The 23,768-nt window shown below is 37.5% G+C and overlaps 1 protein-coding gene across 1 annotated transcript in view; it reads left to right on the top strand.

The window, feature by feature from the left end:
* The window catches only part of ARHGAP15 (Rho GTPase activating protein 15), a 330,335-nt gene that overhangs the window by 183,875 nt on the left and 122,692 nt on the right, over positions 1-23,768 (top strand). Inside the window, exons 10-11 of the mRNA XM_069780763.1 lie at positions 8,383-8,505; positions 17,552-17,650. Of these exons, the coding sequence (XP_069636864.1) occupies positions 8,383-8,505; positions 17,552-17,650 (222 nt within the window). The remainder of the gene's footprint in view (positions 1-8,382; positions 8,506-17,551; positions 17,651-23,768) is intronic.

Genomic DNA, 23,768 nt, shown 5'->3' with positions numbered 1-23,768 from the left:
GACTAACTCAGTCAGGAGGTAAGCATAAAGACTTGAAAGTATTGACATATATTCCACAACAGAAGAAAACAAACAGAACTCCATGTTCTAAAAAACCCTGCATGCCTTACTTGTAAATTACTTGTTCAACTCAGTCTGGAAATAGTCTTCAGTTCCTTGCTCTGCCTTCCTCAACCTTTAATTGCATGTTTGTTTTCTTTTGGGAAATCTGCTTAAATTGTATTTTTATATTATATATGTCAACTTCAAAAGTCATTAATTCAAATATTGCATTTTTTTTTTCCCCTCAATAACTATCGTGTTTTATATGAGTGGGATGAGACTTTATGGCTGAAACCACTGGAACAGGGCAGCACTGAATCACCCAGGTAGCAAAGGGCAAGGACCACTCTTCAACTCCTATGTGTTAGACAAGTTATTGAGCATTTTTCTGGGAATTTTAGCAATCGTTTCTAAAGGAGAGAAGTACACCAAATGCAAAAAGCATCTTCATCATGCTCCTGCCTTTTGCCCATATTCAGCTGTAATTAGGTCACTCTTTACCTGAAAATTTAGAGAAAGCAGGTACTGAAGGAGGCTCTAGGCTCTAGATCAGACAAGTCCTCAGCGATCCCTGCTCGTACAAAACTGCCCTCTTCCCTTCAAGGGGGAGAAAGGGCTGCAGCTACTTTTTGCAAAGAGACCGTGTCAAGAGTCCTAATCCCTGACACGAGCTTGGAGAGACCAGTTTCCTCTTCCCAGGCACGCTGTACTCTCTCTTCCTAGAGCCTGAATAGTCTGACTTTGTGTACTGCAGCAGATTTCATCCAAGTCCCACATGTTTTACATTAGATGAACATAAACTGGTCATACTGTATGAATAAAACGAACCCATTGATTTCTGGCACTGTGGTTTTTATATTCAAGTTAAGTGTCTATAATAGCATTTCTAATATTGTTACAATACCAAAAACATTGTGGAAAGAAAGGCTTGGCATGTCCTGGGTGATCTAGTCCAGTCCCTCCTGTCACAAGGTACCGTGTTCTGTGTCCCCTTTCTTAAATTTATTAAGCTTCATCTTAAATTCTTTAATTTTATTTGCCACCACGACTTCTTTGAAAGGGTGTTTTAGAACTTCGTATTATGGCCAGTTTATACTCATTTATTCTTGTGCCAACATTGTTCTGCAGTTTAAACAGCTCTTCTCCCTCCCTGCTGTCCTCTTCTCTCCTGCTCCTTTTCCCACCCCCACCAGCAAATTCGTAGAGAACAATCACAGCCTTTCTCAGCCATTTTCTAGCTGGCCAAACACGCCAAGCTCCCCGTTTGCTTTTGAAAGCTCAGCAGCCCGTTCTGCTGGTACTTCTCACGGCCGCTGCCTGCACCTTTTCTGGCAGGAATTCCCATTCCACACTTGAGTGTCCAAGGTTGCACACTCATAAGAGGGAAGTATGTTGTATTAATCCTTCTCTGATCATATATTGGGTAGTATGAGGTCTAATCTGGTTTCTCCAACTTCCAGTCTCAAATTCACTAAGATTTAGTCTGATATCCCGGTTCTTGTCTCAACTGCTGATGCCTCCCAGCCTGTAGTCACCAAGTATTTTTTGAATTCTTCTACTTTTGTTGTTGAAGTCGTTAATGAAAACACAAAGGTCAGTTCCAAGAATATTTAAGGACTTGCACTGGTAACCTGCCATCAATACAGTAGTTCTCCTTTCAACAAAGCTCATTTTAATACCTTATTTAGTCACTTCACAGTTACTGTTTTAATTCTCTGCATCTTCTCTAGTATAACCAATAATTTCCCATTTAGCATCCTATCATATGCACAAATGAAGTCCAGATAGATTTGGCCTATTGCATTTTCCTTTTCAAAAAAACCCCATTTATTTTGTTAAAGAAAGATATCAGGTTAGTTTGGTATGATCTTCCTTTATAAATCCAACACATACTCAGAAATATTGCTTTACTTTTCTAAATATTTATAGTACAAATACCACCAAGAAAAGCTGTGGGGGGAGTGCCAGTTTGTTTCACAATATAAGTGTGTAGTGATATTTAACACACTATTCATTTATTTCCATTTATTATTAGTGGGGGACAAAATTTTTTAGAAGTTTATATGCATAAAAGCATGATGCAAAATACGAATTATATAGTCATTTTATTGAATATTTACTGCTAATGCACACAAATTTCACAAAGTGTAATGACACTACCGAGCACTTAAGTTGTTAGGCTGTCATATTACGGAAAAGTTATTTCTGCTATATAATCACTGTTTTCTTTTTCCTATTGTTTATTTCTGAGCTTGCTTCATAAACATTTGTAAATGCTGATGTACTTGCTGCGGCAAATATCTGTTTTAAGGCCATAAACCTGAATGACTTCAGGTCCTTGGGTGCCCATGTCAACAAAATCTTCCTAGCATCTCCCAGCTGGTGATACCCTTTCTGTCACCAGATGCTGCAGTTCTTGGCTCTATGCTCTCTAGTTACAAAATCTGTGATTTTAAAGTTTATCATAAACGTAGGGATTAGGGGAATGCCCGATTCCTGCATTTTCCCCACCAAGTGTTTGTGTGGTGCCTTTAAGCAAACCATGTATCTGCCTCTCATTTTACTCTTTTACGAAAAAGATATAGTAATTATAGCATGGGGATAACTCATAAGACCTGGCCAGGAGTTTCACTAAAGGGTAAAACAGTCTGGCTGACAAAAGTCTTTAGCTCAATAAAGTAGGTGAAGTGAATTCTTTATCCTTAGTGAGCAGACTTTATTGACTCCATCTCAGAGCATCACAAAGAAAAGGAAGGAGGCGAGGGCTTGGTTTTGTCAACTCGCAAATCTTTGGTGCTGGTTGAAAAACTGACCATTTATATAGGCGATAATGCATGTTGCTTTTTCCTTAAAGGACTAGCAGTAGTTTCACGTCTGCTGCAGACCAAAAAAAACCTGAAAAAATGTTGAATTCTGAGTTCAGTCGAAACCCAGTAAAACTTGAAGTCATGAGTCATTATATATTCTTAATTTACAGTGTCTCCTGGAATGTAGGCATAGTCATACGCCTCTGCATGTTAAGATATATTTCTTCAGGAGGATGAGACACTCAGCAATTAAGCATTCCCATTACTCGAAATTAATTAATTAACTAATTAATTCCTTTAAATTAATATTTTCACACATATGTGATAGTTCAGCTGTTAGACTGGCACTTTCATTATCCAAAGTCAGAGAGACCTACTTCTACCTCCCCTTTTGCCATCTCAGCTTTCATTCAGTCCTGCAAGATGCTGCTGAGGACTCTGGATGTGAGTCTGTAAAGCACTTAAGAAAATGATTAGTTTAAAACATCAGAGAACACAATTAAGCCCATGGATCTGTTCACACGTATTTTAAGAAAGTTGCAGCTAGGATTTTGGTCAGTGTAGTCTGTATTTTGAATGGTCAAGCTTGTCACTTTTCGTATTCCTTGGGAAAAGAATTATTAAATCTCAGTTTATGGGTGTTATAGTTATACTACAACTCATCTCCTTTTCTAAGAACTTCCTGAAATTTGAAAGTCCTCAAATGTATTAAAAAAAAAAATTTGCATGGTCCAGACTACTTGTAGGTTTTTTTCTGGCAGAACAAGACTGATGGAAGAGAAGGTACAAATGTAAAGTTATTTGAATCTCTTAATGCCTTATCCACTCCCACTGCTGCTCTTCATGCTGTATGGGCCCCTTCCATCCAAATGAATTAGATACGATAATTTTGGGTGTTATAATAAACAGATAGGCATCATAATAATGTATTTCAGTTAGGAAGAGGTACTTGGAAGAAATTGGTTTTGCAATACACATGATGTGAGACAATCAATAGTGCTTTAGTCTGACAAGCACTGTCAATATCCATTGTCACAGTTCAGAAAGTCATTAATGGATAGTTCTTCAAAAACCAATGCTTTCAACACGTTAGAAGTGTTCAGATATACTGTACCTGGCAGGAATTAATCATAGGTAAACCCTTGGGATTATGTAGAAATGTTTTGTAAATTAAGAGTGAAATAAAAGTCATTGGAAGGAATGTGAGATCATATTATATGGAGTTACAAAATCTTGCCAATAAAATATGAAGCTGTTTAGAACATATTAAAACATTTTACTTTCTGAATCATTCAGGCTCTGCCCAGAACATCACACCCAGGAAAAACAGTCTGCTAGAAATATATTGTCTAGGTACATGACTAAATTCACAGAAAGTAACCACATAAAAATTTCGATCATTGCCCTGAAAAGGTTAGAGCCTTGCCTGGTTCTTTTAGTTGTGGCCATGCCAAAACCCTGGAGAAAGGCTTTTGTAACTTCACCTTGCAAATGTGTTAGCCGCTGCTTAATCCTGCTTAAATTATAGTATGTTTACTCTCATTGCATCATACATACAATTTAGTGCATTAAATTATAGCAAGTAATTCTTCATCTGTACATCTCAAACTTCCATTGACTCTGATGGTACTATTTCTGCAGAGCCATGTGATTTGGAGGTAATGCATTAATTTTTTCCTTCCACCTGTCTTCTTGGGTGAAAACTCTTGTACAGACTTTATTGTGTGGGTTTACATGATATTCCTGTTATTTATATGGGTTTAGGAATATTAAGGCTAGAGTTGTGGCATTGAATAAATATTCAGCGGATTTATATAGGCCCCAAAACAGACAGGTAAGTTTTTCCTTGGTGCAATTTTTTTTTTCAGAGAATTTAGCCTACAGTTATCCTTCCTAATTCAGCTGATATTATTACAGTGCTATCCAACATTAAGGGCCAAAGATGTGTTCTTTCTTTTATGGCTAACGATGTGCTTATACTATTTTCTTTTTGTATCCAATCTCTATTACAGTTCTCTAGTGTAATGAAAAGCTGTTGTAATTTAATATATCTTAATTCTAGAGCAAATTGTCTGAGGAAAAGATCCTGCCATTTTTTTCATTTGTCCCTTCAAACCTTTCCCACCTGTGGGATAAATAGGGACCGAATAAAGTGACCAAAGTAATCAGAAATGCTCTTCTAGATCTGAGGGTCCACCTTGATTTCCAGCCAAGTGTGAAAGTCAGCCAGTATTCAGGTTATGTTTTCGCTGCTGGATTGAGATGACTTTGCACCCACTTGTGCTGGCAGAAGAAATTTAGCATACTATTGGACTCTGTTGGGCTCCCCTCTACATGTACTGTAAAAGGCCCTGACCCAACAAGAGCAAGCATGTGTTTCCTTTTTCTGTCTCAGAAACTTTAAGTGCAATATGAGAAGAACCTAACTGAAGAGTCTGTGCAAAGGGAGGGGAATTATCCGTCTGTTTTGTGTTGGTTTTGAAGCATTTATGTGGATATGTCAGTGTGAGTAGCTTCAGAGATTGAAGATACGAGTTTATTCAGTACAATGAATCAATTGGCACACCTATGCAGTTTATACCAGGGAGCATAAGTAGAACAAGCAGTAGATTCTATTTCCTATTATTTTGTACTTAGGTCCTTAAGTGTCCTATTTTATTTCAGTATGGAACTGCTTTCCGCTTTTTTATGTTGTTTGACATTTGCCAGCTCTCTTTCATGGAGGATTCTTCTGACCAAATCCAGAACTTGAAATTTAAAAAGGAAGGTACTCCAAAAAATATTTATTGTGGTTTTTGAGTTTTATAAATACCTTTTTTTTTTTCCTCTTGGAAGTAACATTTGGTCCTCTTTGTATTTCCAAATATAATAGCAAAGTCATTTTAATTTGGGGATATCGCGAGAAGAATGGTTTGGCAAGAGAAGGAATATTTCTAAATGAAATCCCAACAAGAATATTTCTGGCTAAGCTTGGTTTTGGAACATGCTATCTAAACCCTTGAATTTCTGGGAGGCTTGGAGTTTCCCTCTGGTGACTCACACACATTTAATAGAATAAAATAAGAAATTCACCAAAATTATCTTTGCTGCTGTTTTTAACTATCTGTTATACAACTCAACATAGAACATACGTAAGTATCCATGACAATAATTATTCCTACCTCTAGATGTAGTTTTAACACCATAATTGCTGTTTCAGGTATAAAACTTCCAGCTGGGTTAATGCATCTTTCTAAACAGAGGGATCTTTACCCTGCTGTCAAGTCATAGATCCCCTACCCTACCATTCACAGTATGACCACGTTCGCTTCAGTTAGAATATCCTAACAAATCTGGTGTATGCTCAGAGCTAAGCATGTAGTTCAAGTGGGCATAAAACGCTTTGGAGTCCTGCAGAATGGGAAATGTGGCAGGCATCTTAAGTGACTTAAGAGTTGTTTTCACTCCTGCATCATTTGCACTGGGGAAGCTTCACTGTAAGTCAGGAAAAAACAAACCTAAACATGAATCGCTATGGACAGAATGACCCAAAGCAACAAGAGAGTCCCCAAACTAAATACAATTCACTTCACTGTTTCAAAGTACCATTAAGGCGCAGAATTAGAAACATCCATTTGTTGTTCTTTTTATAGCACAGCCAAGTGACTTGGAATTTTAGCTTGTCCCTGCCAAGGGTTGCTCAATTTCGAACAAAAAGTCCTCCACTATAATGTTAAAAAAGCACCAACCATCAATTGAATGCTAATCTTTATGTTCTATGATACATCACTCCAAGAATGCTACCATTAAAAAATGTGAATTCTATTTTTCATAAGTGATGGATTATTGTACCAAGCTGTGTATTTTCCAGTAAAGTGTCCTTTTATTTGTCCTGTGTGATTACTAGTTTGTGGAAGTATGTGTGGGGTCATTTTAGTGCTGTGGGAAAATGGAGCACTCTTCTGTTAAAATCAGTAGTGAAATCAGAAGCAAACTATGCTCTGATCATCACAGGCATGTGTTTAAATATTGCTTTCCTTAATTGGCTATGTTCTATTTACTTAAAATGAACAATTTGGCAAGTTTTTCTCCCTTGACAACAGCAAAGCGTAAACCATTTTATAAGTTTGGCTGTTAAAATCAGATTTGTAATGTAAACCACAATATTCCAGGGTTGTTACATTTGCTTAACCAGTTATTTTAGCTTGCCATTGTTTTTATAATTGTGCACCTTTGAACATTTTGGTTCTGTTTATAACTTATGCAAAACTTCTTGCTACAAAATAGCCTGATAATATTGATCATAATTTTATTTCTGTTCTCTCTGTTCCCTTGGATCCTCTATGTGAAGATCACCGCATTATAGGGGAGATTCAGTCTGGATGGGGACATTAGGGAGCATCTCTGTAGCAGCAGCTAAATTATCCGGGGTACTATTTAGAAAATCTGTCGAAGGAACAATGGAGCAACTCCTGCGAGCTCAGCTTGTGGGGAATACTGTGTTTTGGTGGCTTGATTGATTGATTGATTTTCAAGAAAAGATGGAAAGCTCTTCTTTCTTCAGAAATAGAAGCCAGCCCTCTCTCAGCTGGAGGTCCTGGGCAAGGAAGGCTGTGCGGCTCTGGCAGCCCCATTAGCCTGCTCAGCATTTGGGGGAACGGGCAGGCTGAGAGAACCCAGGACATGGGACAAGGGTTATTCAAGGGTGGTGAGGCTCAGGTGACTTCCTAGAAAACTTTAAAAATCTACTTGTTCAGGGAAAGCTTTGGAGAAGGTCTTCCCATGGCATCGCTGCGGCTTCTGGAGCATGCTGAGTTTCTCCTTACTACTAATACTGCCTATTTTGATAGCTATGATGGTGCCCTGTAAGCACCTCAGCAGAGAAAAAGTTAAATTTATGCTTTTGAAACTTCCTCCAGGGGATTTTCTGCAGCTGGGTTCTATGTCTTTTTGACACAGAGCAGGAATAAATTGAGCTCAAAATGTTTCTCAGTTTGGTAAATGCCTAAATATAATAAAATATAATCATTAGGACAGGAATACTTTTCTTTCCATAAATTAATGCATCTTGCACACATTTCATGGCATATAGCCATGTTTTCTATAACTGTATTAAATATATGTATAACGCTTAATCCATCTTGGCAAGAGAATTTGGTCCTTCACTAGTGGTGTAACCATCCATCCTTGCTCATAACAAGTAGTATATAGCTAATAGTGCATAGTACACGTTGAGTCCAGAGTTTGAGTTGAAAAATCATCTGTGTGAAACTTGTGGGATTCGTGAACATTTCATGAGTAAACCGGTCGCCATCCCAATACTTATGGGCAATAAATAATACAACTCTGTGAATAACCAGCAGAGTGTACTCTTCATGTTTATTCATAAAAGTATTAATCAGATGGTTTGTACTATCCAACCAGCTACACTGCTGACCTACTACGCGATTTTATTAGGGTGGCTATGGCCATTATTTTCTAAGGATATTTGAGCAAACTACTATTAGTTTAAAAATATCATCTCACTGAAGCTCTTTCTTTTGATTTCCTTTAGTTTTCAGACTGAACTACAGTGCCTCTGACACAAATGACAGAAACCGAGTTAAAAGCAGACTAAAGAAGTTTATCTCCCGACGACCCTCCTTGAAAACATTGCAAGAAAAGGGACTTATTAAAGGTGTGTTCAGTCTTATACACTTTTTTGGAGTAAAAAGCAAAAATTCACAGATGAATTTCTCATTCTCAGTTAAATGAATAAGTGCATTGGACAAATACTTCTTAGATATGTTTCTCTTGCTGTATCTCATAAAACTTGCAATGCTGAACTGTAAAGAAAAAATCAACGTATGGTTACATCTATCTCTGTGTTACCTGAGTACTGCTTGCATTTTTCTGCTTTGGTGTGCACGTGGTAGAAGCCCCTCCGTTTAACACAGGCACTCACCATGCACATTGCAAATCAACATAGTGCACAACTCCATTTCTTTTTAAGAAAAGAATGTTGATATAGTTTTGTATTTTAGAATCCGAAATAGGAACTTCAGATGCTGTGCTGACTAATTTGTTTTCTAGGGTAGGCTGTAATACTTTCTGCTGTCTTCTCTCATGATTTTTCTAACTCGCCAACAAAACACATTTTTAACAATTTAAAATACGTGCCAGTGAATAATAAATGCTTTGAATCCGTGATTTTTTCCTACTCCAATTTCTTGCTAAGTTGGCCAGCCATCACTTTCACATATCCTTAAAAAATTGTTTCTTTGATAAAACGTGTTTGTTAGTTTATCCAAGGAGTAAGCGTTTTGCTAAGAAGCTGGTAGTTAACTTGAAGGCAGTAGCTTCTGACCACTAATAACCGAGCAAAGCCATGTTTTCAAATATTGTCTGGAATAATGCTTTAAAAATTTACGCACTCCCAAATTATTATGTGTGAAACCCACAACTGCACATGCAAATTGACTAGAAAGGGGCATTTTGCCAGCAGCCCCTGTCAATCTGCGGAGTGTGAGTTTTCCAGTGGTGTGTCAAAAATGGCAAGGGGTGTTGCTAGTGCGTATTAAACTTGTCTGTCCTGAGCCAAGAGATTGACCCCAGCCAGCAAAAGCTCAAGCAGCCACAAGAGTTAAACACCAGCTGGGCCCATGTCTGAAGCGAAGGAAGAAGATTTTATGAATTAAGTTCTTACGGTTTAGATATGTGCAGAAATGTTCAGTTCAGTGTTGCTTACTGTAAGGAAGTCTTCATTCTATGAAATCATTACGTGCCTTAGTGATGGGCTTCTGCTTCTAACTGCCACAGAAACCTTTAAAAAAATGTCGTTTATACATAAATATATGTGTGTGAAGTGTGCACACTCACACAGCAGCCCTTCAGGATCTGTCCTTACACACTCGTAGTATCTGATTTCAATACATTGGAGGGTTTTGCCTCTTTGAAGCACTCTCTGGGTTGAGGGTGGGATATGAATGCATCTTGTTAGTTTGTTTCAGTTATTACAGTAATAGAGGAGTAATTTATAGTCTTTTAATTTCTGGATTTAAGGGGTTTTTTTTTAGTTTAATAAAGTGTGCCTGATGAATCTCCTGTGGTGTTACATAGGGATCAGATGTGATCCCTGCTAACAAATCCAGATTCATTAGCATAACTCAAATCCATCCTCTAATATATCTCTCTAGGAAAGCCAGATGAATCGGGGTTTGGCTACAGTTGCATTAAGCTCTTGATTCATAAACATAGCTGGGTTCTACCTGGGATAGTCTTCCATGGATAACAAAGCTGCACAATTTGCGACACAGTAATTCAGAATGGGTACCCGGCACAGTTTTATTACCAAACTAATGTTACCATGAAGAAAACATGTTAGTTATCTACCATGAAGTTTCATTAGGATTAGGTTTGGCCATGCAAATGAGGCAGGATTCGTTAGCACGGCTTAATTCCAATCTACGGTAAGTCTATGTGAAATGCTCATTTGATAAGGTTCCTTCATTGTCTTCACCAGAGTTTATCCCTTAATCTGTTAAAATGTTATGAAAATGCAGTTGCAGTGCTTATAGAGAGACCACTTTTAAATGTTAATTTTTAGGCTCACATTAGAATATTTTTAAATCGCAAAATGCAACCATCCAGATTAAAAATGAAAAGCTTGCCAAATTTTGTATTATAAGATGCATCTATTTATTTTTCTAAAGGTGACTTAAATGGTTGCAGAAAGCTCTCAAAACTATTTATTTGCTCGTTTCTTAAGGGAAAAAATGTTAACCAATTTTTACAAGAAAAAATTCCTCCAGCTCTGAGAACATGCATACTAACTTTTATCCCATAGGGAAATACTTCTGTCAGAATTGTAAATCCCTTAAAATAGGGGCTCATAATAAAAGTGTGTCTAAAGCCTTGCAGGACATCTCGGTACCGAATTTTTGACAAAGAGCTGTTCTGTGTGCTAGTGAGAATTGATATAAATATCTATGAAGCGTGTGGTGTTAATTACTCCAATGCAGTGGCACTGTAGGTGCTGTGAAAACCTTCACTTTTCATCAAGTGCTATTCATATTTGCCAGGGGCACTATAAAGCTCTCAAATCTATATTGATTTTTTACATTGTATGTCACATTGGAACCAAAACTCCAATAAATTTAACACGTAAATTATAGTCATAAGTAAATACATTTTAAGGTGGTAAGTTCACTTAAACACAGTTCTGTGCTCTGTTAGTCGCTGATGTGTACACACTTGGCCAGAAGACTCGACACATTTCTCTGCATTAACCAAATTTGGGAATACAGGCTTCAAAATTAAATAGCAGTTTGATCTCCTGGGGTACTTTGTTCTGCCAACACTGTTATCAGGAAATCTAGAAATTATGTGATTGTCATTTAACTCTTAACAAAACTTTGTTTATGTAGAATGTAGCAACTCTCCTCACTAACAAATGAGCAGAATAACAAGTAGGAGGATAATAATCAGACAAGGAAATGTAGCAGACCAACGTGTAAATGTTAGTTGCGTGTTGATCTGAAAATGAAGACGCGACAACGCTTTACATGACAAAAAGTTATTTTTGTCATCACTGTCCCATTTGCTTTCTAGTCCTTTGCATAAAAGAAGCCAAATGGGAACAGCACATTGGCTCCATTCATCGCGATGGGCTGGTGACTGGGGCTTTTCATGCTCCAGTGAGAGCTCTAATGAAGATCGTCAGTCCTCCTCGTTCCATCTCACACATGCTTACACAAAACATCTTTGGTCTAGAAGCATTTCCAACTGGTTTTGAGATGGTGTCTAATACAGTATTTTTGCGTAATGTGTATGTGTCTATATGTACAGTTATGTACACATATACATATATCCACACATGCACGCAAACCTAGAAATTGTAAATAGGAGGCATGTTCCATGTCTGCCATTTTAACGGTGTTATTTCGAGAATAACTGAGTTCAAATTTATACGCTAGGGCAGGGGTCCTCAGTTCCTCGGGATTGAAATATTCTCAGAATTTACAGAATCTGCACTAATATGCTAGAAAAATAATATATAAATCTTATCTTTTAAAACTACTTTATAGTCTATAATTGAACTTTGATCTTTATGTTTGAGCTTTGTCATGATTTAATATTACCCAAAATGAATTGTCAACCTTCAACTTGATATTGGCCTGCTAACTTCCTGATTTCTGAGCCTTTCTAGTCCACACACAGAAAAAAAATGCTTCTGTGAAACTGTGATTTGAAAGCTATGGTGGTTGTGTTAGTAATAGACTATCACAAAATACACAAAATGCAGTAAATGGTAAAAAAGCATGAGTAACAACTTAACATAAATGACACTGTGGGAAATGAAGAAAATGCAGCTATGCAGCTGGCAAGAAATTAATCTCGGTTTTTTTGGGGTGGTTTTTTTTTTCTCAGAAGCTAGACACTGAAGGAACTTCATTGAATTTATTTCGTAAGTTAAGGCAAAACCCAAAACAGCATAAAAATTGGAATGGTTACAACTGTTTCAAGATGAAAATAAAAGCCACTCAATTGCTAGTGAAAGGAACTAGCTGTGATTTGGCTTGATAGCCTATAGAACAGGGCTCAGCATATGTTGGTGGTTGTGCAGATAGCAGCACAGAGATCACCAACCATTTTATTTCCAGACAAGAGAAAACGTCTTTATTGTCTCATATGTCTCAATGGACCTTGGAGTCATTCAGTGTAAGGAGTGCAGAGCTCATGAGAAGTCCGGAAGAGTAGATTAAGACCTACCTTTGGCGAGTTCTGTAATTCTTCTGGGTTCTGCAGGAATTAAGCAAGTGATCTGGTGCCCATAATAACTTAGGGAAAGTTAGGAAAAGTTTCCTTTGACTTGCAGGGACAGTGGGTCACAAGGGTATTTCTTTCTTTCTTTGACCACTACATGGATGTTTGGAAGTACGTTTCCCAAATCCTGTGGATGGCCAAACACTGGATGAAGTGATATTTTCAGTTGACATGATGGTCAGAAATAATTCAGCTAATTTTAAAATATCTCATTTTTGGAGACCTGTTTTGAGGAGTACAGCAGACTCACTCTCTTTGAATTCAAATGAGCTATTGTCCCCAGTAAACCACCATAATTTCTTAAAAGAGACCAGTGTCTGTAGTACTTCTCTATTTTCTGAGAATGTGAAACAAATCTGGCAGCTCATATGCCACTTAATAGTAACTGTTCACAAATGTAATTTTTTTTTAAATTGATGACCACCACAGATCAACGATATATAGTAAATCTCCAAGTTAAAAGGACTGGCAAGATTCCCAGCAAGCATAAATCAGAGGAGCTCCATTGACAACCTCGCTGACTTCAGTCAGCTGAGGACCTGGCCCGCTTATTGTGAAAGCGTCGTGACATTATTTGGAGCCCCAGTCTGGGATCAGCATCATTTTAATGTCTGATTTAATATGTCTGACTCTACAGACTGAGCAGTTAGAAGAAGTCACCTTTCAGAATATGGCCCAACTGCATCCCTTCCCTCTCCAAAAAATCCACTGCTATGGTGCCTACACTTCTGTCCCTCTCTCCGTACGTTCCTCTCTTCTTTTGCCTTCTTGTTCTCTTTCCCCCTTTTCCCTCCCAACATTCAAACAGATACAAAGAAAACAAACAGATATTGATACAAAGCTCTGGTAGTCCAGCAGTTCAAAATCCAGCTGTAGCAGGGTTAACTCTGTTCCTGGAAGGCACTGAATTACTTGGATATCTAAAAAGTTGGGCATTACACCATTGTACCTTCTCCTCTCATGTCAGAATTTGAGCTTCTCTGCGAGAAATGGGAATATTAGCCATGCCCTTCCCTGTTTTTTTAATAAAAAACACTGAAGTATGACTTCCTTCCAAGTGTGGCCACATCTCATCCATGTACACCAAAACCAGTTAAACAATGACATTCTTAGTGAGGATGTGGCTTTAGTGATTTTTTTTTTAATTGTTTCTTTTCCAGAAGTATTGTCTCCCATAGACTAGATTTCTGCAGCTCAGAATTAGTGGCTTTGCTGCAGCCTGCGAGAGCTACTCAAAAAAAAAAGTAGCTCTGTCAGGCTCAGGGAAAACTTGCAGCTCACCAGAACGAGCAATCGTTGCGGCTGTAATCATCATTTTCTATTATACAACTCACGAACGTCCATTCCCTCCTCTTCTGGTGTCTCATTTTATATCCATGTGCAAAGCTGTCACACACCCCACCATCTTAAATAGAAAGTTTAGTGCGCAGATATCGGGGATGTGTAATGTAAACCATACCACCAAACGTATTATGAATATATTGCTCTTCTTAAAAACGCTTGTTGGTTTTTCATACTACAGTATTGACTAACTGTCTGTGTTTGATGTATGGTTTACCAGCCTGATGTAGACTTATGGTTAGAGCTTAACTTGTTAGTTCTGCTTTTGCAGCCAATTCAGAATAACTACAGATGCCCCAAGATATTAAAATTGACTGCTCAAATGGACTCAGTGTGGGAGTTTCATTGGTTTTAAATTGATAACAGCTGAAAGAGTGAATGATTAAAGCTGTATATGGGCATAGTATGCAGCTCCTTTGTACGAGCTCTTGTGAACAGAATCCACTGTATGGGAATTGCCTTTGTTCTAATAAAAGATATTTCTGAACAATTGTTAGTTTAAATTTTTAAATGATGAAACAAGAGCATTTCAGGAGCCTATGGAGGAAATAATTCCTGAGAAACTGGAATAACTCTGAGAAGATAAAGTGGATTTCTATTCAGAGGGGAGCATTTAAAGTTAAGTAGCATTCCATAAGGTGGTAATTGTGTCTATTTCCCAGGCATTTGAGTTAAATAAGCTGGATAGGAAACATAAACTGTCATAACAGGAGGTTAGGAGTGTTGTGTACATCTTTTTTTTTTTTTTTTTCAAGTCATAAAAAATGAAGTTTTGAAGGGCCTTATCACAAATAAATCAAACAAGGGCTTTTTTGCTTCTTTTACCCCTTTGGGAGCAGTTCTTATTTTTTGAAAAAATGTCCTGGATAGTTTCCCCTTCAACTAGTTTTAAAGTACATATACACATCTATAAAAGAATAAGAAAGTAATATTTTAATCTTAGTTACACATAAATCTAGTTTACAAAAGTTAGTGATTTGCCATTCCTATAATTCCTTGTTTTCAAAATGCTGCACAAACAAATCTTAACTGAGTTTTCCTCAACTATCCCTGTGACCTCTAAGAGTGTAAATATGGCAGTGTAACTACTGCCATTCCCATGTTTATGTACAGAAACAGATCCAGCAAAAAATCAATTGACCAGAGAGAGTCACGGAGTTTGCGGTTCAGGAGTACGCAGAATTCAGAGTATTTGGATGACTCATGACATCATGTACTTATAAATACTCATGAATTTCTAGAAAGGGGGAAAAAAAAAAATAGATCCAAAGCAGTTGTGTGTCGTTGTTTTACCATAGACTCTTTTGATGCCCAGCAACTGTTAATGCTGATTTGCTGCCCCTTCCGTTCAAGACAAAAATCCTGAGGGCCTATTTTCTAATGAAGTGTTTTAAAGCTTAACTGCAGGATACAGAATGTGACCATATCCATATATTGAAAGGTATGTAAAATGAGGTTAAACATTTTGCTGAAGGTACAGAATCTGCACCCAGAAAAGAAGCAATGGACTAGGTGAGAATTGCAAAACAGTTTCCAGCCTTTTCAAAATTTCTTCCCTGGAATACCAAGTATTCTGCATTCATACTGGGGACTGAAAGAGTAACTGCAAAATAACCTGTAAGTTGATTATAGTTTGTAATAGAGAAGAGAAGCTGCTGAACACCCATGCATTAATTTTGTTTCAGTTCTTCATGTATTGCTAAACACAGCACAGTTCTTTGCCTGTTTTGCTTCTGAAATTGTTTACAAGTGTCTTTGTCCACTAAATAAGACACATTTTTAGTTCTTTTTAACATAATTTACATTGGAGACCATTCCATATTATGCAAAGAATTTGACAGGTCTTTGCTAAAATTTAAAAAAAACAATTAAGATGTCAAAAGAGGAAGTGCTAGTACATTTTAATCATAAATCTCTGTATATATAATTACCACTGAAGGCAGCTATAAATGTTTTATGAAGAAAATGTAACCAGACTGTGCTTTGTCAGAAACATAACCCCAAAACATGTAACAGACTGTTCGCTAATGCTTAACGCCACACATGCACACAACCTTCTTCAGTGTAGTTCTGTGAACCCAGTCCTCCATCCCTTCTGCAGCCGAAACTCCGACTAACTTAAATTCAGGCTTTGATGTACTCTACCAGAATGCAGATCGCATGCGTTGGGAGGTGCCGGAATCAACTTCCCTGCTACGTATCAAGAAATCCAAACCGTCCCATGCACCCCACCTTGCTTCCCTGATTGTTCCCTAGTCTGGGGTACTAAGAAAGAAAAGGCAATCGAGTTGCTCTTGAAATCTAAGCTTAGTAAGAAATAGTAGTGATTAACGATAGGAAAGCGAAGCTCCTTGCGAAGCGGAAAACAAACAAATGGGCTTTTGCCTGCTGGTGAGGAAAAGGGGCGCTGCTCGGAGGAAGAAGCACTCGCACTGGTTATGGTGGAAGATGGTGGGACCCACTATGGAGGAAACATCCAGTGCCGTGGGAACTGTAGAGGACAGCAGGAGCTCCTGCTGTTCTGCTTTTTGGGTTTGCTGTGCAGAGCCCAGGCTCGTGCTAGCACCCTTCAGCTATCTACATAAAAATTTTCAAGGCCTCTACGCCAATTTTGAAAATGTAGTACTCTGGTGAAATGCTATATGGAGACTGTCTCTTTGGAGAAATGATCATAGTACACTCTTATTGTTTGAGCATTTAACTGGCTCCTATTGAGTAGTTTCTCTCATCTGCTTGATTCATTTTGATTCTAGCTGACAACGTCCTCATTACTGATTGCTCTTTTCATAATTTCTCAAATATACAGAGTGGAAATGAGGTGGAGGAAGCTAATTAGTTACCCTAAGAGTTTAACCTGCTTATATAAATATGTTTTAAGATCAACATTCAAACTTGATCAAAACTTTAAAATCATAAACTTTATCTAGTTAAATGATTATTCATCAAAGAAACAATACAAATTAGAAGTTAAACTTGGTGTAAAGTGCAATCCTCATCCAAAGACATCTAGGACCTTCTATTTTTTTAAACAGGTAATTTGATGATAAAAAAGCCTCTCGTAAAGATGAGATTAAATTGTATTAAGTCCTAATGAGTTAAAGTAATGAAACCCCTGCACCCCTACAGTTCTCTATGGCAAGAGTGAATCTCCGTATGCATGGAAGAGACAGGCTACCCAACAATATGAGTTTCAGGGTTGGACCAAGAGTTATCATGTAGGATTTTGGATTCAACAAGATATGGAGCTCTATCTCTAGAATGGCCTTCAGTTTTTTACGGCAGGTCCAAGCAAACTCCAGAGACCTTCCAGCCTCAAAAAGGTCAAGGTGAAGGTGTAAATGGCAACTGAAACTTGAACCCAGGGCAAAGTACCCAAGTGCTACGGGCAGCAGACACTGAGACGTTTGGTTCTGTGGCAGAAACCAATGTCCTGTAGGACTCAAAAAGGATTTGTTTCCAACTTTGTCTCTCCATCGTTGATAGCTGAGTTTTTAATTAATATGCAAGCTCAGACAAGAGAAAAATCCCACTACTACTAATATGCCTTAATGTATTTTCCTCTTTTTTTCCAAACGTAGATCAAATTTTTGGCTCCCATTTGCACTTGGTTTGTGAACACGAGAAATCTACAGTCCCCCAGTTTGTAAGACTGTGTATAAAAGCTGTTGAAAGACGAGGTGAGTACCTTAATATTTGACACTATTTTTTTCTCTATTAGTAATCAAAACATTAACCTTGTAACTCTGCTAGAATTGCCAGGGTAGGCAAGCAGTTCCATTTATAATATAGTTATGAACTGAACTATATCACATTCTGTATCTTCATTTTCTTTATATAAGACACTAATAGAACCCATTCATGCTGATTATTCCTTATAATTTGTTTGACATGTTGTTGGTTTAGTCTTTCTCTGGGTAAGCAAATGCTAAACATCAATAAAATGTCAGTAACTTTCGTTCTGAAGTCTCTGGTGAGTGTAATGCCAATGCTTTTTCCTAAGTCCTGAATTGTATTCAACTAAAATAAATGTTATATTCTAGTGTGACCATATTTTTTTTAATGGGTGCAGGTGTCTAATTTTTACAGTTACTTTAAAAAGCCATAATACTGTAAGAATATTGGAATCAGTATTCATGCTCATTAAAAAGTTTTGATTAAGAAGAAGGATTTTCATAGTATAAAAAAGATGTACTTAACACCGTTGCCTGCCTTCCTTTCTGCAGAGTGTATCTTCTCTCATTGAAGGTCATTTTCTTTGGAAGGTACATGCGGTAGATGCAGAATCTTAAAATGTATTGTATAAAAATGTGAGGCTTCATCACCATCTGTTACAAGTTTACAACTTGTTCCAGGGATCTGGGGAAACATATATCTTGCAAAAGATAGAAAATTTATTTTCAGAATAAGGCTGGGTGAACCCATTGTCGCTGCCATATACTGGAGTCTCAGAACAAGAGAACCAATGAAAAATAAAAAGATACTTAGACCGTTAACCACAAAGGAAAAATCTATTTTAATTCCATCATTGCTACCTGGGTTTATAGTGAAAGGTGCAATAAAACTACCCTGGAGTTTCAAACTCTGGGAAATTCATGCTTTAATTATACAGCAAAGAGAGCACTGGGATATTATTATTCCCAGAATGATTGGCAGGAAGTCAGAGACTAACAAACTGGAGATCGTTCAGTAGGGGGAGATAGTAGCATTGTTTCTTTGGAGGAAGGCTGGATAAAGAAAGAGACAAAGAAAGGGGGAAATGTGTGAAGTGACTATTAATAGAGGAGGAATTGTGAGGAGAAATTCAGAACATGAAAAGGAAAGGCAGAGATTAGATTATAAAAATGCCATGCCATGCAGAACATGTCTAATTGACTGTTCGGTTACGATCTTAGCACAGGTTCTCCAAAAGATGTACTAGATAATTCATAGATGTTTTGTGGTATCTGACCTCTCCTCCAGAAGAAGTGAGGCCTGAAGTCTCTGCACTGCTGAGCTGTAATAGAAAAATCCAAGAAACCTTATTAGATGTTTATTAGCTGTGTGATTATCAGAGAAATTTTCACAGAAGAAAATGAAAATATCAGTGTTTCTTCCAAGGGTTTCCTTCTTTGGAGTATTGCATTATTGTTCTCGTGTTTCCTCCAAACTTGCTGTGACTTGAGAAGTCTCCCCGTTTTAGTTAGCCTAATATGTAAATAAAAGCTAATCATATGGCATGAGATAAAAATTTCATTTTATCACCGTATTTATGAGTTTATATTTGATATACAGTTTTTTCTGTTATCAATTTCTTGGATTAAGATGCTTGCATTTACTCACATTCTATTTACTCAAAGTGTTGTTTTTACTAAGTTCTGGCATAAACTATCTCAGGACAGCAGTAATTTATGTGAAGCTAAGTCCAATGTTTATGCAAGCTTCTGATGACATTTTATACCGGGGTTGGTATTAGGAAGCAGTATGTGGAGGTGCCAAGTCTCCCGGCATGGCTGAGACTCAACAGATCTGAAGCCCTCCTCTTAATGGCCAGATATGCCTCCAGCCAAGATACTCAACTGCAGAGTCATGGGAAATACTTATGTACCAATTATGGGAAAGGCACATTTAATGAAAACTGTATGTTTACTTTCATAGTCTTAGTAAGATGGCCTAGATACTCAGTACAGCTGGCATATTGGCTGTTGTAGAAAAGCTTTTTTTCCTATTTAGAAAATATATCATCTACATACTGTAACTGTACCAAAAATGTTAACTTGCGTGCTTCCTTTAAGATAAAGGATTATTAGGAAAAAAGACCTTAGGAGACTAACCCTAAATGTCGCTTACAAAACATTCATGCTTTGCTGAACGGTTGTGTTCTTATTTATCAGCTCGAGGTTTTAATTATTATTTACCTATTGATTTTCTTTTTGGTTTTCTGATTTTTAGAACATTATCACCGTGCACAGAAAGAAAGTCTAGCAGCGATCTGAATAAACCGTATTAATTAGTACATTTTCCTGTGTAGATGAGGTTACATACAATAGCCAACTGTAGTAATATTCTCTCACAGATTAAAAATGTAGAGGGTGTCATTAACTGTTGGCAAGATTTCCTGTTTAGTTACACTATTTTTAAATTAATATCTACATTGAAATCAAAGGAATTGGTCTGAAATTATTTTGCGGCAACTTAGATCAGATTTTGGTCACTTATCCCCTAGGCTACTGTTTGCTTACTCACCATTTCAGGACAGAGGTGCTTTATGAGGTTTGGTCTAAAAATTCTCCCACCAAAATGCATATTTATCTCTCTGACAAGGATTTACTTGTTCAAGAGTGGATTCCGTTTTTTCAGCTTCTTTTCCTATTTGTAGTTACTGAGATAGGAATGGGGATCAGAGGGTCTTTCTACATTTACTCAGCCTTCTTGCAGAGCTGGTAGTGGAGTTTAATAAGGATAGACAATAAAAATGTGCCTGTTCTTGTAAACTTGCAAGACAATTGTCACATTTGACTTTTTTTTTTTTAAGCAAGTTCATGTTTTTTTTTCCTTCCTGTGTTATTTATTTATTCATATTTTTTAATGAACTTCTTGTCCCAAGTATTTAGCTATACAGACCTGTGCTGCTGAAGTCAATAGTATCTACGCAAAGAGCATTGCACCCTTGGTATCTAATGCAATATCCTAAATAGAAAAAAAACTCCCATGCATGTGATGTGACCTGGTGAGGATAAGGGAGTAATTCTGAACCATGCAATGATCAGATTGAAGAAATACAGTGGCTACTCAAAGATTTCTAACATTTCTTGACTTTCTACTTTCTCAGGGACTTGGAGGAAAAGTTTTTCTTGGAACAGTGTGTTCCTTGTTTTTTCCACGTAGTCTTTTACTTTGCCATCAACATGTACCTCGGATGTAGGTGGGGCTTTTCTGGGGCTACCAGTTGACCTGATTTTTTCTATCTGTATTCCACCCTTTTTCTTGTCCCCAGAAAGTGTCTGATGGGTAGCCCCAACCCTGAGCTGAGCGGTGCAGCAAGGAAATCCTGGGACAAGCCTTCCAGCGTACTATAACTCACATGCTGTGCACTCCTGCCAAGGGTGGGGCCCATTGCAAGATTTTTGGTGTTTCTAGGCCAGATATTATTTCCAGTCATTTCTTGAGTCGCCTATTTATTTTGTTATCCACGACCCTTTAAAAGTCCTGGCTGGTTTGGTGGGGTTTTTTTTTTTTTTTTTGCATTTTTTTAAAATATGTGAAAGGCATGAGTAGAACGCATAAAAAAAAATAATAAAAATATCAGTCTGCATTGCACCTAAACAAAATGCCATCCAGTACTTCTCATAGCAGTGTTTTATCGTGTGAAAACAGTCTGATACTAAACTCTTTTGCAGGGATGATCATTTGTCTCTGTGTCTAATGACACACCCTGAGCAGTCAGTCTCCTAAACCTACTGAGGGTATCCAGTGTAGTTCAGGTTTTGTAAAGAAATACAGTACTAATGCTCCAGGGAAATATAATTTAACTTTCATCCCTCTTTTGAAACGTCCTTCATTTTCTCCCTCCATTCCCAAAACCAAGTTAGTGTTCTCAAATCAGCCTAAATGACTTGAAAAATGACACTGCAGGCAGCAAAGCTGATGATTACAGGTACCGTTTCCATTCTAAACTGGACATTGCAGACATTGTTTTCTGTTGCTTTTCTTGGAGCACAGGATGCTCTGACAGGAATGATACACAAAATTACATATTTGATTCAATGCCTAAAAGCCACCCTGGGATCCATAACCTTGCTTAAAGATTTAAGAAAGACCTTTAGTCCACTTCTGAGAAGGTTCTTAGCTCAGAAAACTTTATCTTTCAACTTTACTTCTTAGCAGCTGTTATGTTTTTTTGCTGTCGTTTGTTTGACAGGATCCAGTTATAGGTTCCGATGTCTGTTTAAAGAAACAGGGAGGTTGTTGGCTTTAAAATTCCCTTACTGCTTGTGTGTTCAACATTTTCCCAGGCTTTTCTACATAGTTTGCCAAGTAAAGGGACTGACCTTTTGTAGCAAACACTTTTTCATTTCTAAATGCTCACTTTGATTTTTGTCCCATTTTATGCTCATTCCAAACTGTTTACAACCCACTAAAAATGACTGTGAATTATATGTTTGTGTAATGGATTCCTTTTGTGGTCGGAGTGGAATGTTTACTTTGAACAATTAGTTATCTTTGGGCAGATTATAGTGACCTGAAAAAAGAATGGCTAAAATTATTATAGTACCTTAACTATTTCCTTTTGTTATCTTCTCTGTTTGTCCAATGTATTATTTACTGGGTTGCGTTGCTCTGAGCCCCAGTGAACAAATCATGATAAATAAGAGCAATGACAAAAAAATCCCTGAGCGTAGGGCTCTTGGGTTGGGGGCTGAGCTGCTGGGGTAGGACCGGGTGTGCTAGCGAGACTTCAGAAGTCACCATTAGGTACTTAGGGGCTGGCTGTGCAACGTAAAAAAAGACGTGATTTTGAAAGAAATTTTAAGAGCTTGCTCTCTGAAAATCAGATTTCTCAAAGGTGTCCAAAGTTTGACACGCCAAAGCACCTGAAATTGAGACTCAGTTTGGCTTTAATGTCCGTAGCTGTGATTTGATTACGCATAATGTCGTTGCGGAAACACACGCGCACAAAGTCTCATACTGCAGAATATTCAGGGTTTGAGGAAGAAATTGTCTTTATGGGCAAAGATAAAGTACCTTATGGGATGTAATAAAGAAATACAGTCATCCTGATGAAGAGAAATGAAGATAAAAATGGTATTTTAAACTACCTCACCTCCCAAATGCCATGCTGCCCTGTGACAGAAGGTTATGTCCCTTTCATCAGTTTTATCTCTTAATCTAAAAGCTAAAGTGCAGCTAAAAGCACTTTAAAACCTATTTATAAAAAAAAAAAAAAGAAAAGAAAGCGATATTTCATTACCTTCTAAATCATATACCGCTTAAAAGGTAGTCAGTATTCTGGTAGAAAGTTTACATAGAGGAGAGTTCACTTATCTCAAGGAGTTCAGCAAGGAGGAAATGAGTTTTAAAAATATAAAGTATTGTGAATATATTTATATAGCTAGGAAAAAATGAGTTTTTAAAACAGTTTAATGCTATCTCATTTTCTAATGGAAGAAAACACTGCAGAAGAATTGAAAAAAAAAAATCCCAAACACCTCCTAAAGCTGATGACTCCTGTGCTGGGATCACTATATGTGGTGGGGTGTAGTTAGTAGGTTATAGGAGCACGGTGAGGATGGCAGAAGACAGGAGGCCTGTGCAGCCAAGGTATGTATTAACAGCCACTATATACAACCTCTAGCAGTTTCTATCCCTCTATATATTGTAATATTCCATATTATTAGATTTGTTTTCAGCGACTTGCTCCTCCAGGGTGTGTTTAGCTTAAGCAATTTTTTTTTTTTTTTTAATGTATTTGGTTCTCAAAAATAATTCATTCCCATTCCTGAGGACCTGAAGAAGGCAGTCGGAAAGTACAGGGTAGTTTTGCCAGAGTATGCTCACCACCATCTTTGAGCTTCCATTAAATGTACAGTGTTCCTGGGCTACTTCCCAGCACGATTAGACCAAACCCATCAGCCGGTGGCATAAAGGATTTGTTCTGGCAAGGTTTCCTTGAGAAGAAGGGAAACCTCAGGAGACCGACCTATCCTGTGCAGTTTTATTTTTCTGTCTGAGTGCAGGATTATTCTCCAACAGCACTTGGCCCCTGAACAACCACTGAAATGTATTTTATTTGTGTTTTCTCTTTGTCATATCTTTTAG

Source organism: Haliaeetus albicilla, chromosome 4 (assembly GCF_947461875.1).
Source record: "Haliaeetus albicilla chromosome 4, bHalAlb1.1, whole genome shotgun sequence".
Lineage (NCBI taxonomy): Eukaryota > Metazoa > Chordata > Aves > Accipitriformes > Accipitridae > Haliaeetus > Haliaeetus albicilla.
This window is presented reverse-complemented; position numbering and strand designations above follow the sequence as displayed.